This window comes from Haliotis cracherodii, unplaced genomic scaffold, assembly GCF_022045235.1.
Source record: "Haliotis cracherodii isolate W230 unplaced genomic scaffold, xgHalCrac1.p SCAF_11, whole genome shotgun sequence".
Classification (NCBI taxonomy): domain Eukaryota; kingdom Metazoa; phylum Mollusca; class Gastropoda; order Lepetellida; family Haliotidae; genus Haliotis; species Haliotis cracherodii.
The window spans coordinates 20,846,842-20,868,005 of record NW_027266266.1 but is presented as its reverse complement, the minus strand read 5'-3'; the positions used below and the strand labels follow the sequence as shown (position 1 = coordinate 20,868,005).

Genomic DNA, 21,164 nt, shown 5'->3' with positions numbered 1-21,164 from the left:
TTTAGGAGACATCTCTTGATAAATTATGATTGGTGAAACCCAAAAGTACAGATACTTCTGACAAACCTAGAAGCATAATCAGGGTGAAATCTGGGGTTTGGAAAACCATGGTCATAGGTTTCTGGTGCACCTAAGGGAAGCAACTACGCATAGCAAATTATTACACCTTAGTCGACTGAGCCACCTGTTCCCCTTAAAACACCAGAGAAGTAAAAATATACAAATGTACAACAGAAAACTGTTCACCACTGTGTGAAGTGATGTGTGGTAAAGACTTTCATACTGAATAATGTTTATTGATTCTGTCATTGATGTGTTACCATGACATCAAGTTTTATTACTGTTCGTCTTAAGAGTTATGTCTCATGAGCAAAACAAATTTAAGCCGCCTGTGTGAGAAGCTATTTTTGCTTGGTAAACCTGCCCCAGATACTCCTTCCGCAGATAAACAACCCGTGAAGATCAGGGTTAGAAGTGGTCTTCAGCAACCAATGCTTGTCCTAAGAGGCGACTAACGCGATCGGGAGGTCAGACTTGCTGACTTGGTTGATGTTATCATCATATCCCAAATGCGTAGATCGATGGTCATGATGTCAATCACTAGATTGTCTGCTCCATACTTGATTAGTTACAGACTTTCGTCATATGGCAGGAATATCGCTGAGTGTCCTCATTCAACAACAAACAGATAGACAGACTAACATCTTGTCTTGTTCATGTAAACAATGCGAACCAAACAGACACTGACAGAGTTGACACTCACATTAATAATGTCCATTAAACAGATACCATGCCTGCTTTGTCAAGGACACAGAGCTGGATTCAGTGCTTACATAAAGTCTGCTTAATGGGGTCACTCTGCCTACTCCAGTGACCTCAATCTGGAGCAGGGACAGAAATAAACACAACCTGTGCTAGTTTTCTGCCAGCACACTGCCAGTACAGTCAGACCCAGTGAACACTCTCTAATGAAAACAATAATATTTACTATTTGTAGCTTGCTGCTTTCATATATCAGGAAGTTTACTAGCGGCTTCGCCTAAATAATAGAATACTAATTTGAAAACGAACGAGTAATCAAGGAAGTTTTTTAGTCTCTTTGAGCAATATTCCAACAGTAACACAGAGTATAAACATTGCATATTGTTTTGTTTGTTGTTTAAAGCTGCCACACTCAGCTATATGACAGCAGTCTGTAAATAATCGAGTCTGGACCAGACAATCCAGTGATTGACATAATGAACATTGATCTATGCAACTGGGATACAATGACATGCATCAACCAAACCAGCGAGCCTTCACTGCCCGATCCTGTTAGTCGCCTCTTACAACACATGACAAGCATAGTCGTCTATTAGGGCAAGCATGGGTTGCTGTAGACCAACTCTAACCCGTATCTTCACGGGTCCTTCACATTTTGTACCCATAAGAGAGTGAGAAAGGTATTCCAGCAATATCACAGCGGAGTGAACAAGAAATAAGCTTCACACATTATACCCACGATTGAGTGAGTGAGTGAGAATGGGTTAATGCCGCTTTTAGCAATATTCCAGCAATATCACAGCAGAGTGAACAAGAAATAAGCTTCACACATTGTACCCACGACTGAGTGAGTGAGTATGGTTTCACGTCATTTTCAACAATATTCCAGCAATATTACAGGGGGGAAACAAGAAATGAGCTTCACAGATGGTACTTTTGTTGGTTTTGTTTGTTGTTCAACGCCGCAATCAGCAATATTCCAGCTATATGACATTCTTCATTACATCACATTACATTGCAATTAGCAACCTTTCAGATTCAAATTATTTTATAAGGCCAAACACCATGAAAACAAAATATTTGCCATGAAAATTCATGAACATTGTTTCTTGTAAATAGCTAGATTCTCTAGCAGACCCTCAAACAACAACAGCTGACATCTCCCAAGGCAATCTACCATATAATCTCATAAAAGAAACAGATCTTTGACCCCGATATGATACTACTTGGCAAGATCTGATAACAACTCCATCAGGTCACATCAGGTGAACTTTCTAATCAGCCAATCAGCATCAGGGCTTCTGATTCCAGGTACACGTGAGCTGAACTGTCAGACAAGCATGTCTGATTTTAGTATCGTGAAAATAAACATAGTCAAGTAAGTCTGACTGCCAAAAAGTAATAATGTACTATAAGTATTAGATTAAGGATATTTGATAAATCCTGTTTGTGAGCAGTATGGGATCTACACCCAACCATTTGTTTGTTTGTGGTTTAACACCGCACACAACAAACATCATGAACATGGATCTACACAATTGGAATACAATGACATGCATCAACCTGACCACCCGAACCGGTTAGTCGCCTCTTACAGCAAGCATAGTTGCCTTTTACAAGCATGGGTTGCTGAAGACAACCTAATTCTACTTGTTTGTTTGTTTGTTTGTTTGTTTGTTGTTTAACACCTCACTCAGCAATATTCCAGCTATATGACGTCAGTCTGTAAATAATTGAGTCTGGACCAGACAGTCCTGTGACTGATATCATGAGCATCGATCCACGCAATTGGGATACAATGACATGCATCAACCAAGTCAACGAGCCTGACCACCCGATTACATTAGTCACCTCTTACGACAAGCATATTCGTCTCGAATGGCAAGCATGGGTTGCTGAAGACCTATTCTATCCCGGTTCTTCACGAGGCTATATTTGTTTTCCCGTGGCATTCTTTATTTTGATTGGGCAATCCAAGTTCACTCTGAGTTTACCTTCTATGGAGGTGTAGCAAGACTAATTATGGATAGTTAAAAGTGAAAATCTGAAGATTTTTATAGTGATCACAGCCAAACTAGGGGATTTATGGCAATGATGTAATAGAGGTAGAGTATTTAAGAATTATAAACAGATTGGTCTACAATACTTTTGCATGCAACCATAAATTTCTTCAACTTTAAAAATCACAAAATATAAAAGACAATAATACCAATACCATGAATACCAAAACAATCTTTAAAAACATATCAATTCAGAGTTACCACGCTACGATCACATTTGTCACACATAACAGTCTTTCATCACACACCCCAAACAGTGGCTGGCAACACCCTGAACACCTACACACAAACGCACATACCATGCCTTGGTCATACCCCTGTCATTCAAGTCCCCACAAAAGAAATCACCTTGGAAAAACCCAACCAATGAAAACAGCCATGTATAAGCCAGGTAAGGAAATAGGACAGCTGATCCTATATGCTTATCAGCTTCTAGAAATAGAAAGTAAGCTGCACGTCACATACAAGCACATTATCACTATCAACGTCGCAGTTGTCACAGATCGTCACAACATACCACACCTATATCAATGTTTACGTATTGACGTTAAGTTCACAACATAAACACAGACTGTGTGACCCTAATGTACTTGTTGCCAGTTAACCTACATGTGTTATTCTTGAATTATTGCCATTAAAGTCGACAAAGCTTAAGACATATATCTAAAGTAATTATCTATTTATGAATTATAACAAGTACACCTATATATTCAATATCAATGTATTCTGCAAGTCATGTAAGCTGACGGTTTGTATGCAACTGCAGGGGATATGAACAGCTGATAGAATAACCCACAACAGTGACGCAAGCCATGTCTATCTCATTACTGTGTGTATGAAGCCTATTTTAAAGTCTGTACGTCATCAGCAGATGTTTTATATTCACACTAGTTACAGGGGGTATATCCAACATTCCTTCTGCAAACCGGTTTCACATATGTTTCAGCTATTGGAAGATATAGAAATAATGGCCATTCCACCAACTGTCCATACTCCCCACACCACTTTCAAGTGTTATTAAGCATGAAAGCCATGTTTGTCATAACTTGAAAAGACACAAATTTAAGAATCCCTTGATTCAGGAGGAAACCACCAGGACCCAAGAATCCCTTTAATTTTGAAAGTTGTAAAACCTAACAAAATAAAAATAAAATAAATAAAATGAAAATGTAAATACCAAATGTTTGACATAAAAATTGAAAGTCAAAGTCAAACGGCCCTTGTCATAACCCTAATGTTAAACATTATAGAAGAATAACACAAAGATCTGAGTATTTCATGCAACACATAATGTTATCAACATTGTTAATATAAAGTTATCAGTAATTTTCCAAGCACTCTTCTTACAAGTACTCAATATCCAAGACCAGAACCATTTACTTCCACTCCTGATTCCTAACACTAGATGTACTTCTTTTATTATGGTTCATATTTACAAGGCACCTAAACATAATAAACATTCAGTGCAACATAAACATCAGTCATTATTGTACGCTGAAGGCCAAAAAAGAAATGTTTACTTTTCCATGTTTACTTTCTGTCCAAGTTTTATGTCTATACATCACATGATCATTACTGAAAGTTATTTATGGAAAGAACAACAGCTTTAACAAAGACATCAAAACCATGCTGCAGATATTTTTAGACGATTTAATTTAACAAAGTAAAATTATGCTAAGATTTCCTGTAACTTAAACGTGTGAAACGTTCTAATGCCACAATGGGCATGTTTACGATCACGTAAGCCAACTTTTCAAAAGCTATATCTGCTATGAATTTCTATAAAAACTCAAATTTTAATATAAACTGTCAACAATTCATCCCAGCTGAAGCAGGCCTTAACTTGGATTCCTTTGTGCACAAGCAGGTTTTGCTAGGTTACTGTTTTAGACATGACATTAGCCAACTCAAACAAAAATAGTCTCCAAATTCCAAAAACATACAAACCTAAAACATGAATGTCAACATTTTGTTACATAATCTTGAGGTCATTGGTGTCAAGTTGGGGTTTCACCAGCTGGTCTAGTCTCAGGTTAGCTTTGATATGCCAAGTCCAAGGGGCAACAAAGACAGAAATATTCCATCAGACTGTGTGCATGCCTCAATCAGCTGATCACCAGTAGTGACTGACCTAAGACCTGGACAGTAGCTGAAAGTTGCTTGACCACTGTTATGAAAGCTGACCTGCCCCATTTCTGCACATTTTACCCAGCTAAATGGAGTATTATTAATCTGCAAAATAATGTATGTCAAAGCCTAACAGCTAAGCATTGGGGAAGGGAATAACTGGCTGTGAACCATGCAATAAGCATACTTGTCTCACGTAGGTGGCTACAGGCCTTGCAAAGGTCATCGGCAAGGGACCTTGAAGGTTGACCTGGCAGTAAGCACAATAACTAGTAGCTACAAATCAGCTGATTCCCCAAACCTAGACTCCATGAATGAGGCTAGCTAAGGGGTGTACAAATCATATTCACTCTTTTTACCAAACTACATATTAGACAAATCAACAACTTTCAATCGATCACAATACATTATTTCAACAGTGATATTCTCCTAAATGGTTATTTTCTATGTTTTATTCATATGATGAATAATTTATTGGACACCTCCCATCCAGACCCTCAAGAGGATTCTCATTAGCAGCAGTAACCCATTTTCTTCCTGGCATGCAGGAGGATGCACGACCTTGCCCTTCCTACTGTAAACATGATAGGTACAGCCAGGTACATGCCCAAACAACGTGTGCTGTCAATGATTACCTCAGTCTCGCACTCTTCCTGCATTCACTCATTACAGTTAACAAGTTAAAGCAGGGATGTAAATTGGCACTTGCCTGCTAGCCCATGTCAGTTTGTCTCATGTTAAACATGTGGAAGCAGTGTTCATATTTAAGCATGAAAGTCAAGGGGTCCTTGTCAGAACCCTAACGTTAAAAGTAAGAGATTGAGGGGGTGCCTAGATTCATATACAGTAAAAGTCAACCCCTAGAACCCAATGACCCCCCTTTTTAACACCTCAATGGTACCCTGAGGGCTACAAGAATTTCAGGGTTTTCAGGGGGTGTCCTAGTCTTGCACCATGACCGTGGAATATATTTATTTTATGAAAAAATAATCTAGAAATGCATACAAAAGCAAGTCTAGCCAGCTCAAGCTAGCTCTATTCTGAAATCAGCATAGGGAAATCTTTTTATTTCTAGAGTCAAGAAGGTTATTGTGTAATATAAGATTTCAGAGACTAAATGTTAGTCTAGGGGTGTCCCTAATACACAGCACCATGTACTTTTAATTTTATCCTTTGTTTCACATAGTGATCGAAGTTATAATATACTACTCAAAAGAAGAACACCCGATCCTTTCATATTTTTATAATTAATCTGTAATCATGGTAATGTCATGACAAATTAACCATAATAATATGAAAGAATCAAGTGTCCATTACAGATTAACGTCTTTTGAGTAGCATATTAGGATAATACCGTAAATTCTAGTTATTTTCATAGTTTGACGATTTCAAATCATACAGCCTGTTGAATAGATATGCATAATTCTGCATAATTTGAACATTTGATTATGACAAGCTCGCCAGCTGCTTCCTTCCTATCACTGAGGTTAGACAGTACATATTGTGTGTCATACATACACTATTGGATAAGTTCCTGACAATGTCATTCAGCCTTTCAGTCTACTGATTAAGAACAACATCCTGATCGTGACATTATCCCAAAACAAAAAGTGTGTGAAAATGGCTGCTGGCTTGCTGTTCTGTGGCAAGTATATTTAAGGGAGACAAGTCATCATGCAAGTCTTCTGTCCAGTCTGTGTATTTTCTGATTCATTTTCCTGTGGCAGGTACATTGTATCTTCAACTGTAGGCTAGCAGGTTGGCCGAAGGTCTGTCAACCAGTTACCATGGTTACCAACTGCATGTATTTCTACATTGACCACAGTTCAAATTTCAGCATGAAAGTCAAAGGATCCTTGTCATAACCTGAAGATCAACATTTGGGAGGGGACCCTAGACTTAAATACAATACCAGCCATGCTCAAAGATCCCTTAAAATTTCAGATACTACTGACTAAGCATGTTCACTGATGGATCCAACCGTGAAGATCCAGGAAGTTCTTCAGCAACCAATGCTTGTCGTAATAGGCGACTAACAAGATTGGGTGGACAGGCTCGCTGACATGATTAATGCATGTCCTCATACCCCAATTGTGTGAATTGATGCTCATGATATCAATCACTAGATTGTCTGGTCTAGACTTGATTAATCACAGACCGCCACTTCACATAACTGGAATATTACTGAGTGAGGGATTAAACAACAAAAGCAAACACTAGTGGATCCTGAGGGTGTTGTAGGGGGAGCAGATTGCACCTAACACATCAACCTATCATGTATTTTTGTTCAATTTGTGACTTTCGTACGAAGCACACCTTCTTCCAGACACCTTCAGCGGTAGAAACTAACATTTTTGGTCCACTAGTCCTTATAATGATAATTATATAGCAAAACCCTTAAAAATGGCAAATTTCTACTGGTCCTTATGATACCTTAACTATTGGGCAGTTTGGCAAAGACTACAGGACTAGTGCCAATTTCTAACCCTGCACCTTATATGTCAACCTGACCTGTCATTTTAGTCTCACTTGTGCCTTGGCTAGTGTGCACCCTCCTTTTGCAAAATTCAAGTTTCACTCTATTAATATATGTTTTTTTCAAGAAATGAAATCATAAATGTTGTTTGTATTAATCATGTGCAGTACGGTATACAGGGATGAGAATGGTTATTTTCCTTTTCAGCATGAACTTCTTTCAATGGAGCTTGGCAGCCCTGAAGCTGTCAGATTTTAACAAATTTGTGGTCACTAAAATTCGCAGAAATTCACGGATCAGCGGAAGATTCTCACCCTGAGTATATACTAAAAACAAAACTAACTGATCATGCCAATAAATTATCAAAATATTTAAACAAAATTTCTCTGGGAATTTCTTTTCAAAACCTTGATCTTTTATCCCGGCAATGAAATGATGTTAAACGGAAAATTGACACAAAACATATCAATAAAATAACAGTTAAAAAAGAGCTTATTTTTTATACAAACTTGATCAACAATCTGTGACATATATCACATATCTGGTAAAATTCAGTCCAATGACGTCAAAGCAATATGTAGTTATCAGTTGTTCACAACACGAGGTATGTAGGTATATGGCGAGATACTCTCTTATCTAATACTGTGTGAATTCATGTGGATTGGCAGACTCTGGTGAGTCATTAGCCTGTAAACATGGCAAACACTACTACGCCCTCCTGACCCCACACTTAGCACCTTGCATACTGAGTGCATCAAGCCTCTCCCTGCCCACAGGTAACATGATGCATTGTGCATACACTGCACCAGCGCCCTCTCTATGTCAAGTTAGAGGTCTTATATCAGCGCACACATTACACAGGTGTCATTTTCTTTGTAACCAACATAATTGATATCTTTGAGTGAGTGAGTTGGGTTTTTAACGCCGCTTTTAACTGTATTCCAGTTATATTACGGTGTGTCAGCTTAATATGGGAGGAAAGCCCGAAATGATGCAGGTCTCAGATGTTTATCACTTCGGTGAAACCCATGAGCACGGGTATGGTGCTGACAAACCTAGAAACATAATCGGGCAAACAGGGATTCGATCCCACAATCATAGGTTTCCAGCGTGCCCAAGGGACGCAACTCTGCACAGCGAATCGCGGCGCCTTAGACGACTGGGCCACTCGTGCCCCCTGATATCTTTGAAAAGTATCTGATTAGTTTCGATTAGTTTTTTCAGTCAACCTGCATGTTTATATATTTTCATATTGCCAATACTCTCATCTACTGTTCACTCTCTTTCATTCAGACAGTATTTAACATAATTCCCAAAACTATCTTGATTAACAGATTAAATAGTGAAAAACTTTCATAATATTAGATGTCATAGAGCAAAAACATTCCCTCCCAAAATGTAACCATGACAAACAGCATGATCAGTGATGAGTAAAATGCATGAAATACAGACAAGGATGCCATAATGGGAGACAGTGTCAGCCATCGCAGTAGTTGCTTGTCTGTGTGTCTGTCTGTCTGTGTGTCTGTCTGTCTGTCTGTTTGTTGTTTAACACTGCATTGGAGTGAGTGAGTATGGTTTTACGCCGCTTTTAGCAATATTTCAGCAATATCGTGGCGGGGGACACCAGAAATGGGCTTTACACATTGTACCCATATCGGGAATCGAACCCAGGTCTTCGGCGTGACAAACGAAACTTTAAACACAAGGCTAACCAACTGCCCCCACTGCAATGGAAAAATTCCTGGAAAAATGAGTCTGGACCAGACAATCTGTAGAATGACATTGGATGCAGTGATCCACGCTGTTAGGGTACGATGACATGCAACCAACCATGTAACCGAGCCTCACCACTCTATCCACAACAAGCATAGGTTGCTGGGGACCTATTCTAACCCACAATCACCACAGGATTCAGATTGCCAGGGCAGCTTATCACTTATATTGACAAACTGCATGTATTGATACCAAGTGCAGCTTTTTCAGCATGCGTACAACAGAGTTAATTTCCGAAACACAATTTTGAACTCATTTACTTTCCGAGTCAAGCCTATATTTAGAACAGTTATATACATCTAAAACATTATTTCTTTTTTATTTAAATCTCAAAATGTTTACTCATTTTGGAGAAAACCCAATAGTGTGATGAATAGATGAGTGAAAAAAATTGGCTACCCAATGAAAACTGTAATAACCCAATCAAAACAGAAACCTTCGAGTAAAAACTCCATTGCTCAAAAAGTTATATGGAGCTCTGCAAAACCCTTAAAAAGGGAAACGTTCTACTAGTCCTTATGATACCTTAACTATTGGGCTGTTGGCAAGGACTATAGGACCAGTGCCACCTTTTAATGCTGCAATTAAAGACCCCCATGAAGACTCAGGTTAGAATCTACAACTAAAAGGACTGTGTGCTCAAACACGCTGCCTGATGCATGTCATCGTATCACAATTGCATATATTGATGTTAATCACTAGATTGTCTGGTCCAGACTTGTTAAATTTATAGACTGACATCACCTAGCTGGGATTTTGTAGAGTGCAGAAATTAAAGAACATATTTAAGACACAAGTCAATTCCAGGCGTATCTGACAGACAACTGCGAACTTGTTATCACAGGTAGAAGTGACAATGACATTTAAGACAACCTTCCCCAAACACCCATGGTGTATGAGCCACCTTTGCTTGGAGGTTTGGGCCGTCAGTAGAAGTATTGACTTAACAATTACCTTGCAATCCATGAGACCAACAACATTTTCGTGGTGGAGATCAGACAGCTCCTGAAATTAGCAAAAATACTTTGGAGAAACACATAAACATATGGCATTGACGTTGATCAGATATGAGTAACTCTACATTAGTGGGCATGAAAATAGCTATAGAATAACTCTACGCTTGTAGTAGACATAAATATATGGCCTAAAAATATATTTCTACCCATCCCATTTCCTAATATGACAGCATCTAGCATGTCCTTTATCTGTCTCAGTTTCAGTTATTGAAATCATGTAAATGAGACATGTTTCTTACTTTTTAGAAACACTCATTCAAATAGCGCTGTCCCCACTTCCAACACTGAATGCAGATTAGATTAAAGTTGAAATTTTGAGATGCAGCCAAGGCTTTAACTATAATGATTAATTCAGTGAGAATTACAAGCAAGGGCCAAGAATAGATTGCATGCTACATGACACATATCCTACTGACAAAATGACCACAGCGTGATCGTCTATATCTCAAAGGCAGGCCACTGTGAAAATAATTGACACAGACACTTAGCTAAACAAAATGTTGCAACACACTTCAGCTAAAAATATTCTGATTTGATGTTGTTGAGACGGACCTCGATGAAGCAATTCCCCAGTGTTCTCGTAGCACAAGTTTGCAAACGTTGCCGGTGCATCGTTCAATCAATAGTGGTTATCAAGCACAAATTATTGATATTCTTATACCTTGGACTCTGAATGCATTTGAATGTCAGATCCTTGATAAGGAATACTGTTTGTAATAAATTTGTTTTCATACTGCAGTGTTGTACTATAACTGGATCAGGGGACAACATGGTCACTATTCCTAGTATTACACTTGCAATGACACTCAAAATTGAAATCGAATATTTCCCCCAAAAAAGTTGAGTTGGGTTTAATGCCGCTTTTAACAGTATTCCAGTTATATCGCGGCGTGTCAGCTTAATGTGGGAGGAAAGCCCGAAGTGATGCAGGTCTCAGACGTTTACCACTTCAGTGAAACCCACGAGCATGGGTGTGGTGCTGACAAACCTAGAAACATAATCAGGGCGAACCGGGATTCGAACCAACAATCATAGGTTTCTGACATGCTCAAGGGATGCAACTCTGCACAGCGAATCGCGGTGCCTCAGACAACTGGGCCACCCGTCCCCCCAGTTCATGGTAGACATTCACTTAGGTTGAAGGAGGATCAAAAGTATCACTTTTTTGTCCTGCCCTGTGGTATATATATGATATATATACATGTCTATCCCTGTAAGCATGGCAAAGTCTATCATAAAGTAAGAATAGATATAAATAACACATGATAAACAAAACAAGTGCCTTATTTTCTCCAAATAAAACCACCCGGGCAAATATTTCTTTCAGACACTCTTTACCCCAAATGTCTGTTCGAGGCCTGGTGTTTATAATGTCAATTTCCGACAAATGATTTGGCAATTGCTCAGACCCATTTCGGGTAATGTAGTTTAAAAGTTCCTTAAAATACTTCTGATTAGTGGGAACAATGTGTTGTCAGCACACAGTATGCAAAAGTAAATATGGAGAAAATTCTGTGCATAAAATCTACCTGGCAATTAATTGAGGCCCTGTGTCTATTGTTTTCAGATACCATGTATCCCCTCGTTCCATGATCAGTCTTTAATCAAGGAAAAACGATAAATTTCACAGTTTTTTCTGTGTTTCTTTCTATCTAGTAAGCTTAGATCATGGTAACCCCATATACTAACATTAAAAGTTATTAAATGTTGCCAACACACAAGTTCAGGATAGAAAACTTGAAAACATTTTTAACACAGACTTATCATGTAATATTAAAAAAGTTAATTTTCTGTTGAGGTCAAATACATCTGAATGTCTAACCCAGTGACAGAAACTAACATTTCAGTCCACTAGTCCTTATAATGATAAGTTGATAACATATAGCTAAACCCTTAAAAATGGTGCATGTCTACTTGACCTTATGTCTTTTTATGAAACCTAACTATTGGGCAGTTTGGCAAGGGCTCTAGGACTAGTGCCAATTTCTATCACTGTGAACCTGTGCATATTTCATCTACAACACTATCAGAATACTCAACCAAGCATCAACATATCATCCCAACTATCAACTCCATCCGAAACATACTGCCACCTGAAGAACCAACATATGTTAGGTTCGATTGAATACAAAAGACATGTGAAACGTCATGAGTTAATTATGCATGCCGAGCAGTAAAACTTTGGCTTAACTCCAACAATTACTGTACTACTTGAACCACAAACAGGAGAAAAGCTTTTAGCATCCCAACAACCATTTAAGTTTTACTTGTTATATTTACTCAAGTTGTTTGCAGTTAATCGTGGATTTATTTCAGAACAGATTGTTCACATTTCTGTCGGAAAGTGTCAGGTTTGTTTACACTACCGTCTACCATGTAAAAAATGTTCCGAAACTTGGCATACTTGATAAAGGCCAAAGTTATCTTAACTGCTGGTTCCATGTCATGTGAACAGCAGAAATAGCAGACGACTAGCTAATTGGACAGTTCAAAATAATAATCTTGCTTCTCATGACATGAATTGTTTGATAGACATTACTAGAAAACAGTCTTGCTTGACAACGGTATAAGGATCAATACCGAAACATCGCCTTTACGGTATTAAAGAAGCTGTTATCCATAAATTGTGTCTACTTTGTTCACATGACATCTTTGAAATATGACTGTGGTGGGAGGGGCATTAGAATTTGATTTAACTAATAGGCTAAAAGTCTATAAATGTAAACTTGACAAAATATACCATGCAACACTTTTTACACAGGTCCCCTGCAAATGGAAGGATCATGAGCCAGGGTAGAGACCAAGATGACCACAACCTGGCTCCCCACACACCTGACACACTATGAAAGTCTTGGTATGAGCCAGGGTAGAGACCAAGGTGACCACAACCTGGCTCCCCACACATCTGACACACTATGAAAGTCTTGGTATGAGCCAGGGTAGAGACCAAGATGACCACAACCTGGCTCCCCACACACCTGACACACAATGAATGTCTTGGTATGAGCCAGGGTACAGACCAAGATGACCACAACTTGGCTCCCCACACACCTGACACACTATGAAAGTCTTGGTATGAGCCAGGGTAGAGACCAAGGTGACCACAACCTGGCTCCCCACACACCTGACACACTATGAAAGTCTTGGTATGAGCCAAAAGTTGAATCCATAGCAAAAACGAAATTTGAGGTACTTCTTAACATGCTTACATCATGTACATGGCTTGAACATGTTAACAGAGGCCAAAAAAGGAAACAAGCAAAATTAGGAGTGGAGGCAATTCTAGGGGTGGGTGGGTCATGAGAAATAAGAAACTTATTTAACAACCATTATTTAAAGTTACTGGGTCAGTCAAAGTAGCTAATAGGCTCACGTATGTTCGAAGCAGTTTATTTTGTCTTAAATCTACCCATGCAACATATGCAAAGGAGGTAATTTCTTTGATTTTCGCTACAGTTATGTATTATTAATTCACATAGGAATTCAAGGAAAACAAGAGATATACATCACAAATTAGTATTCAGAGACAATTACATCATGTACATAACAAAACAATATTTCGCGACTAAAAAGTCTGTTCAGTGACAAAATTCCTTGGTTCAAAGAGATCGGTGAAAACTGACTATAAATATTAGATACATGACATAAGGGAGAATGTCACAAAAATGTCTCATCAGCATTCACAAAACTATTTTACCTCTGCGGTGAATTATTCATTTCTGAAATGCCCCATTGACATATAAGAATATATAGATCACTGACAATCCAGTTGGGACAGAGTGCTTTATCATGTAACCATTACTACCATAAATAACTGTGAAAACTCAGTCTAGAATCGCAGTAGAAGGTTGTGCTGAATGACATGTCACCCTTTACTCCTAAACAGATTTCTTAGTGAGTGAGTGAGTATGGTTTTACGCTGCTTTTAGCAATATTCCAGCAATATCACAGCGGAGAACACTAGAAATGGGCTTCACACATTGTACCCATGTCGGGAATCAAACCCGGGTCTTCGGCGTGACGAGCGAACCCCTTAACCACTTGGCTACACGACCGCCCCCGGATTTCTTAGTGAGTGAGTTTGGTTTTACGCCGCTTTTAGCAATATTCCAGCAATATCACGGCGGAGGACACCGGAAATGGGCTTAACACATTGTACCCATGTCGGCAATCGAACCTGGGTTTTCAGCGTTGCGAGCAAACATGTTAACCACTTGGCTACCCGACCGCCCCCAGATTTCTTAGAAGCTGTGCTCAGTTCACATTGGGCAGCAGAGACCAGCTGCCACTGAACCACACCACAATATATACAGTGGACCCTTGTTAGTCCACACCCTGTTAATCCAGAAACTCTAGCATCCAGACAAGTACTGTTGGGAACATCCATACTGCTCAAAAGATGTCAGGGAAAACCCAAATCATGTCTTAACCATGTTAACTCTTTTGAGTTGTATATACAGATAGTTAATGTGACATTTCTAGTTATCTATGATTTGTATATAATGTTAATCTGGACACTTGTTAATCCGGACTACTGATTATATCACTGTTAACAGGATCATCCAGCTTAACAGGGTTTTATTGTTTTACTGTTCAAAAGCCTGCATCAAGTGATGCTCCAATCAAATAAACAGTTAACTGAGTAAATAATTCTAATAATAATAGCACATATATTATATTTATAGTGCTAAAATCTACTACAAATGATGCCAAAGACAAGTTTGGCCAAGTAGACCCAAAATGTTTGGCAAAGAATGTGTACTACTTCTGAATGAAAATGATTTTCAGGACAAAAATATTTTGAAAACAAATCAAACCCAAAGGAGATGTGAATCAAGAATGTCTTTTGTTTGATAGGCATTACTTAGAAGTTGACGGATGACAAGATAGACACAATTTTATGGATAACAACTTCTTTAATAATGTGAAAAGCGACGTTTCTGTATAGATCCTTATACCGTTGTCAAGCAAGACTGAATGAGGGACATAGTGCAGAATATCTATGTAACATCCTTGAAACAAAATAAAAACAAAAGCCTCAGATTTGAAAAATGAGTCATCTTGTCTTCATGCCAATGAAAAATAAATGAACTCCAAATCTTGAACACCCAGAAAACCCATCTGTATAATTATTGTAGGAAATGTCCCAAAGAGAATTTAGTACACAACACACACACTTATTAATCCTCAAATTTGTTAATCCAGATAATTTGATTAACATGATTAAGAAGTTAAGAACAAGGTTTCAATGTAATAACATTTAAGACTATCCTTGCTGCAAGTCTTGTTATACGATTCACACTTGGCTGACGACTCACTCCACAGGGTTATTTCTGCAACACCATAGGCTATGCCTGAGCCATCAATACACTGAATTAGATGGCTGTCACACCTTAGCCAACAGTCACCTCCATCTAATCTACATTGATATTAGCCTGACTAACACTCACATATTGACAGAAATCTCCAAACGTGCGGTAATACCTCTAGGCTACATGATGAGGCAAATAATTCCTTACTGCACTGCTGTGTATCATCATATTAATTTACTTGACCGCTTGTCAGACACACCTAAACCTCACTGGTCATACACAGTGGTGCCCTTTGACAAAGATGGAGGATCAGTCATAAGTGACCTCACCTTCAGAATCTTGATTTCTTTACTGAGGAGCTGCTGAGATTTGGCAATGTTCTTCTTTGTTATACTCTTGATGGCGACCGCCTTGTCGGGTCTCTGTAAAATAATTGAACAAAATATTATTGTTCCGAGCTCCAGATAAGCTGCGTATCTGCGTAAAATACGCATCAGAAATGCAGAAATATGCAGTAAAATAAAATCCAGGCGTATCAAAAACGCTACAAACATTACAGATACACTACAAAAATACAACTTGTGCGTATCATCAAAATATTGTGAAATAACCCTGCGTATTCGATTAGTAAATCAGCAACTTATTTTGAAATTATAAACGGGCATTCCGTGAACCTTGCCAAACTCCTAGATGACAGTTACATCATGATCATTTGCCATCACACTTTCTTGTGGAAGTATTGTGGTATTTTTGAGTCCTACAAAGCTCTCTAACCCAAACGACACCAGTTTGCAGGGACTAGATGAATAGTGTTTTTAAATATTTAACTTAAATACCCACATGTGTAAAAACTAGTGGGTAACAGAAATTTGAATACGCAGATAGAATTACTGATACCCAACGATTTTAAAATGCATGGGTAAAATACCCACAACACCAAAAGCTTATCTGGAGCTCTGTTGTTACATCCATATTCATGGCAACAAGTCAAGTAAGTGTGACAAGATTGAAATTAATAATGTTGAATTAGAATAGATGGATTGTGTAGGCTTTGTTGATGCCACGTTGCGATTATAGAATCTGTTTGCCACCAAATAGCATCATAAAAACTAGGTTAATTACTCAAGTTAATTACACATACATAATACATATTTACGTATTATGTACATATGATACATGTGTACAATCCTTAGGGTTAGTTGTGGTAGGGTTAGGATAGGTTACCCACAATTCTATCATTAGCCCTCGGATCATTGAATGAAAATAGTGGCTAACATATTCTACAGCGGCTCCGATGCCACTCTCAGTCTCACCATGAATAGGAAACACTAAGTCGTAAGGAGGTGAGGTGAGGTGAAATTGGGTTTAACGTCGCGTCCAAGATTATAGCACTTATATAGCGACGTGCATGTACGTGTGTGTGTTTGTGTGGCTGCTTGTACTAGTCCGGACTGATGCCGATTTATAGTGCTAGCCCCCTGAGATACCATGCCGCAGTTTAACATGAATACCCCACTCAGACACAGTATACTGACTCTGAGCCGTAAGGAAGAGGTTAGACTTGCACAAGTCTCTAAAGCAATGATTATTAGTTTAAATCACAATTCCTAGATTACAGAAATAATAGGAACAACTTGTCCTATAAAAGACTGGCATCCTTAGACCGGCCACTTATCTTGATTTTCCTATTCCAAGGCTAAAATTTTTATCCTTCCATGAATTTATCATTCAGTAAAGACTTGGAGCAAGGCTATGAAGAGGTAGATGTTTTAAATAGAATGTAAAGGTAACTGCTTAACTAATGCATCTCGTATCATTGAAGACAAAAATATAAGTACATAAGTAACTGCAACAAATTCACACAAAAAGACTATTGAACATGTTCAAATTGAATGGCTAATAACACGATTATATCAAAACATCTTGAAAGAAAACATAAATCAGATTTTTCATCTACCTCAGTCTTAAGAATGCTTCAAGCAAGAGATGCCCTTATATAGATGTGAAACAGACACACATCAATGTTCTGATACTATCACCCATTAACTAGAGTTCCTTCTGGCAGTCAAAGGCTATTTATGAGTCTCATAACCATTCTTCATATGTCTATACCTTTGTGAAGGCTGTGAGCAACCACCTTGTCTAGCCGTCCGATTGACCAGTGTTCACTCAAGCATGACAATAACAGAGTTCACAAGGTATTTTCCTTTCAACAAGTTCTAAGAGCAAGACATATCTTTTCAAATTATGAAGTTTTTTGGAGATTATTACACCTTTGCTCATAAGGATAGCACTCCAAATAATTAGATACCCATGAATGCTGATATCGTTTTACCAGATGAAAAATATCAACAAGCATCAACCAAGCCTGACTACCCTATTCTGTCTGTTGCTTCTTAAGACAAACATGGGTTGCTGAAGATCAATTCTAATCCAGATCTTCATGTGTTGGATGGCAAAGAGTATAGATATAGGAATGATTGAAACTAAATAAATCTAAGCATGCACATAAGACTTATCTGATATTTTTATGTTCTGATAAGAAATACAAACAATGTTCAGTTCATATAAGACATTCTCTACATTACTAAGTTTCGAAATAAGGAAATCACTATCTATTATAAACCATACATGTAACCTTGTCTCCTAGCATCAATCAAAAGTCAAAGCCCCCAAAATATATTACCAAAAGTACCCAGGACTTGAAAATATACAGACCTGTGACCTGTGATACAATATCACTAAATATCAGTCATTAATGTTTAATCATGATTCAAGGTCGGAATTTGTCCGTAGCAACCTAAGCTGGTCGTAGGAGACAACTTGGTCAGACTCAGTGAGTTGGTTGATAATATCTCAACATACTCCTCCAACTGCGTGGATCGATGCTCACAATATCAATCACTGGATTGTCTTGTCCAGACGAAATGATTTACAGGCCATACCTCACAATTTTAACAGTTGGATAAGAATAAAATACTTACATTATTGTGGCCTCATATGGACAACTGTCATTTTATAGAGCTCAGCCTATTGTTGAGACAATTTAAGCATACAATGAATGTTAAATGCTGCTGTTTCTATCTTGTCTTGACGTTTATCTTGTCCTTTTATATGACACAATTATGAATATTTCCAAAATAAATATTTCACCTTTAGATTTCTTGGAATAAAATTTGTTCAGGAAGACGTGATTTAGATCTTAACTTTCCTTTCAATTACCTGTTACACCAACAATTTCATACTTGCTTTAAACACAAATGAACAAGATGGAAGTACTTTGTGATTTAATAAAAAGGGGATTGCTAAACATGTTAAAGTAGACATTGAACAATACCACCATCCCAGTCAATGTAGTCATTGTAAAAGCACATTAATCTTGGTTTCACCATGGATGCTTTTGGTCACTGTTAGAAACTTGTACAGTTCAAGGACAACTAAACACACTTAAGTAAACATTAAAGTTATTCTTTCAGAAAGATCATAAGACAAAATATCATTTTTTTTACTGCTGTAATTAAACTAAACTGGAAAAATTGATCCTTTTAACCACTGAATTAGGTTGCTATCAAAACACTTTCAATTAACAGCTTGGAGGGTCAAGAATAATTAGATCAGATGTTTTCACACTCAGTCCACTAATTAACAACCAGTGTCAATTACTGACATATGTGTATAGCCAGGGGCAATAAACATACACAGTTACACTGGATGTTGCTACTGTAAAGGCATCTGTTGATGTACTGGAGGTTTTAATGAGGCAGAGTATACAACTAACATTTAATCAAGGAAAACAACTGAAATAAACACTCATCCAAATGACAACACACAGTTAAACCAGTTCAGGTTAATGTATCGACTCTTGGAATCATTCCCATGATCATCAGTGAAATACAGCAATGTAATTTAACTAGGAGCAGGTTCATGGAAGAGTGCTACCCTTCATGTATATATGTCAATCATAACTCTTAGCAAAGGAACATCATTCCTTTAACAAAATCTATTGTTATCACTAATCATGATCATGATTGACCAACCTGTGAGGGACAAAACAGTTTGAATAAACTAAACATAAGTAGTGCACAAATCACACTAGTCTGTCTCCCAGGCCCTAAAGAACAAATTGAACAAGAATCCAACTTAACTCTTGATTGATTTGGCAAGTCTAGATTTCCTCAACTCTGAAATTAAGCATTGTTCTCGGCTCGATTTGGATTTTATTATTTGTAGACATATATTTTTAAACAAGATAACTATATTTCTGTGGCTAAATGTTAACCTACAAGTACACATATTTCTTATATTACAAACATTAGATCACAATCTGCCCATTGTTCAAAAAAGTGACAAGCAAAGGATCAACACAATGGAAAGTTTACAAACATTAGAACAAAGGAAATATGTTCTGTTGGTACATATATAAATAAACATTCTTCAGGACAATAACAATCAAAGGAAAACTTTTAATAGCAATGATTCTCATCAAATGAATGTGAACATTTGACTGTCATTATCACAACATACAATAATATATATTATGAACCAAGCATGAATGTTACAATGTGATGCAACTTCCAGTAATCCCACCATGTCTACCCCGGTTTATTTATTTATTGTGTGGATCTATTTATAGACATACATGACCTACAACATGATTTTACCTATGTCATATCCAGGTGTGTCACTGCTTTATATAACCAATCATTCATAACAAAATTGTTTGGAATAAGAATCAAGAAGTTACCTGGACAATCACAACTAGATCTATTATCTTAAACAGACTATAAGATGCACAAGGAAATATTTCTCACAACAAAGGATAAGGAAAATTAATTTGGAGGATTTTCTACGTTTTGAACAACATGACCTCCTTGCACTTTGCTAGAATATTTTATAAGAACACACATGAAGGTTCATTTTGCTTTGAAACCTTAGAATAATGCTCTTGAAACATTGGCCCAGACAAAATTCTCCCAAAATTTACACTGAGTCTATTGTTTATACTGACGTAAGAAAAACGGGATGGACACTAAAACACGCCATTGCAGAATATACACAGTAAATAGAATATACACAATGATAAAACAGTTATGCAAATGACAACATCCACACATTTCAGCAAATATGACGGCAGTGCCGTAATGGAATTTGACAGGCATTGTTCAATTGACAGTCTGAGAATTTGGTGCCATTAGAATCTTACCTTTCGATTTCGTCCCTTGAAGACAACAGCGAATGCCCCATGACCAATGAGGTCTTTCTTGTTGTATTCGTACTCCCCAAGATTCTCCATTTTTGTATCTTGAAATATCCAAGACCTATGGACTGATATTAAAAATGATATTGGAAATGAAGAACGACCAGAGCTGACAGAATCTGGTCGGGGCCATCCTTGATGGCTAGGTTAAAGGCGATTTACATGATCGCAAGAGTCCAACATGACTCATATAAAATCTAGGACTCCATTTTGAAGTTAAATATTGTCAATACTCTTCCTGATCTTCACGGACATCGACGTAATCAGTTGCTTTTGACGACGCAAATTTATTCTTTCTTCTCAATGCGCTCGTATGTCAGTGACCACCTGATTATGTTTGGGTTTTGACCTTTTCACCACCCGTCATCCGCCTAAAAT

At 37.8% G+C, this 21,164-nt stretch overlaps 1 protein-coding gene across 5 annotated transcripts in view; it reads right to left on the bottom strand.

The window, feature by feature from the left end:
- LOC139456323 (serine/threonine-protein kinase unc-51-like) overlaps positions 1-21,117 on the bottom strand; it is a 59,448-nt gene extending 38,331 nt beyond the window's left edge. For all 5 annotated transcript variants that reach the window (XM_071237957.1, XM_071237961.1, XM_071237958.1 and 2 more), the window contains exons 1-3: positions 20,733-21,117; positions 15,859-15,951; positions 10,156-10,206 (exon numbers count right to left, since the gene is read on the bottom strand). In XM_071237957.1, coding sequence (XP_071094058.1) covers positions 10,156-10,206; positions 15,859-15,951; positions 20,733-20,822 — 234 coding nt within the window. In that variant the 5' untranslated portion in view covers positions 20,823-21,117. The remainder of the gene's footprint in view (positions 1-10,155; positions 10,207-15,858; positions 15,952-20,732) is intronic.
- Positions 21,118-21,164: the final 47 nt, after the last annotated feature.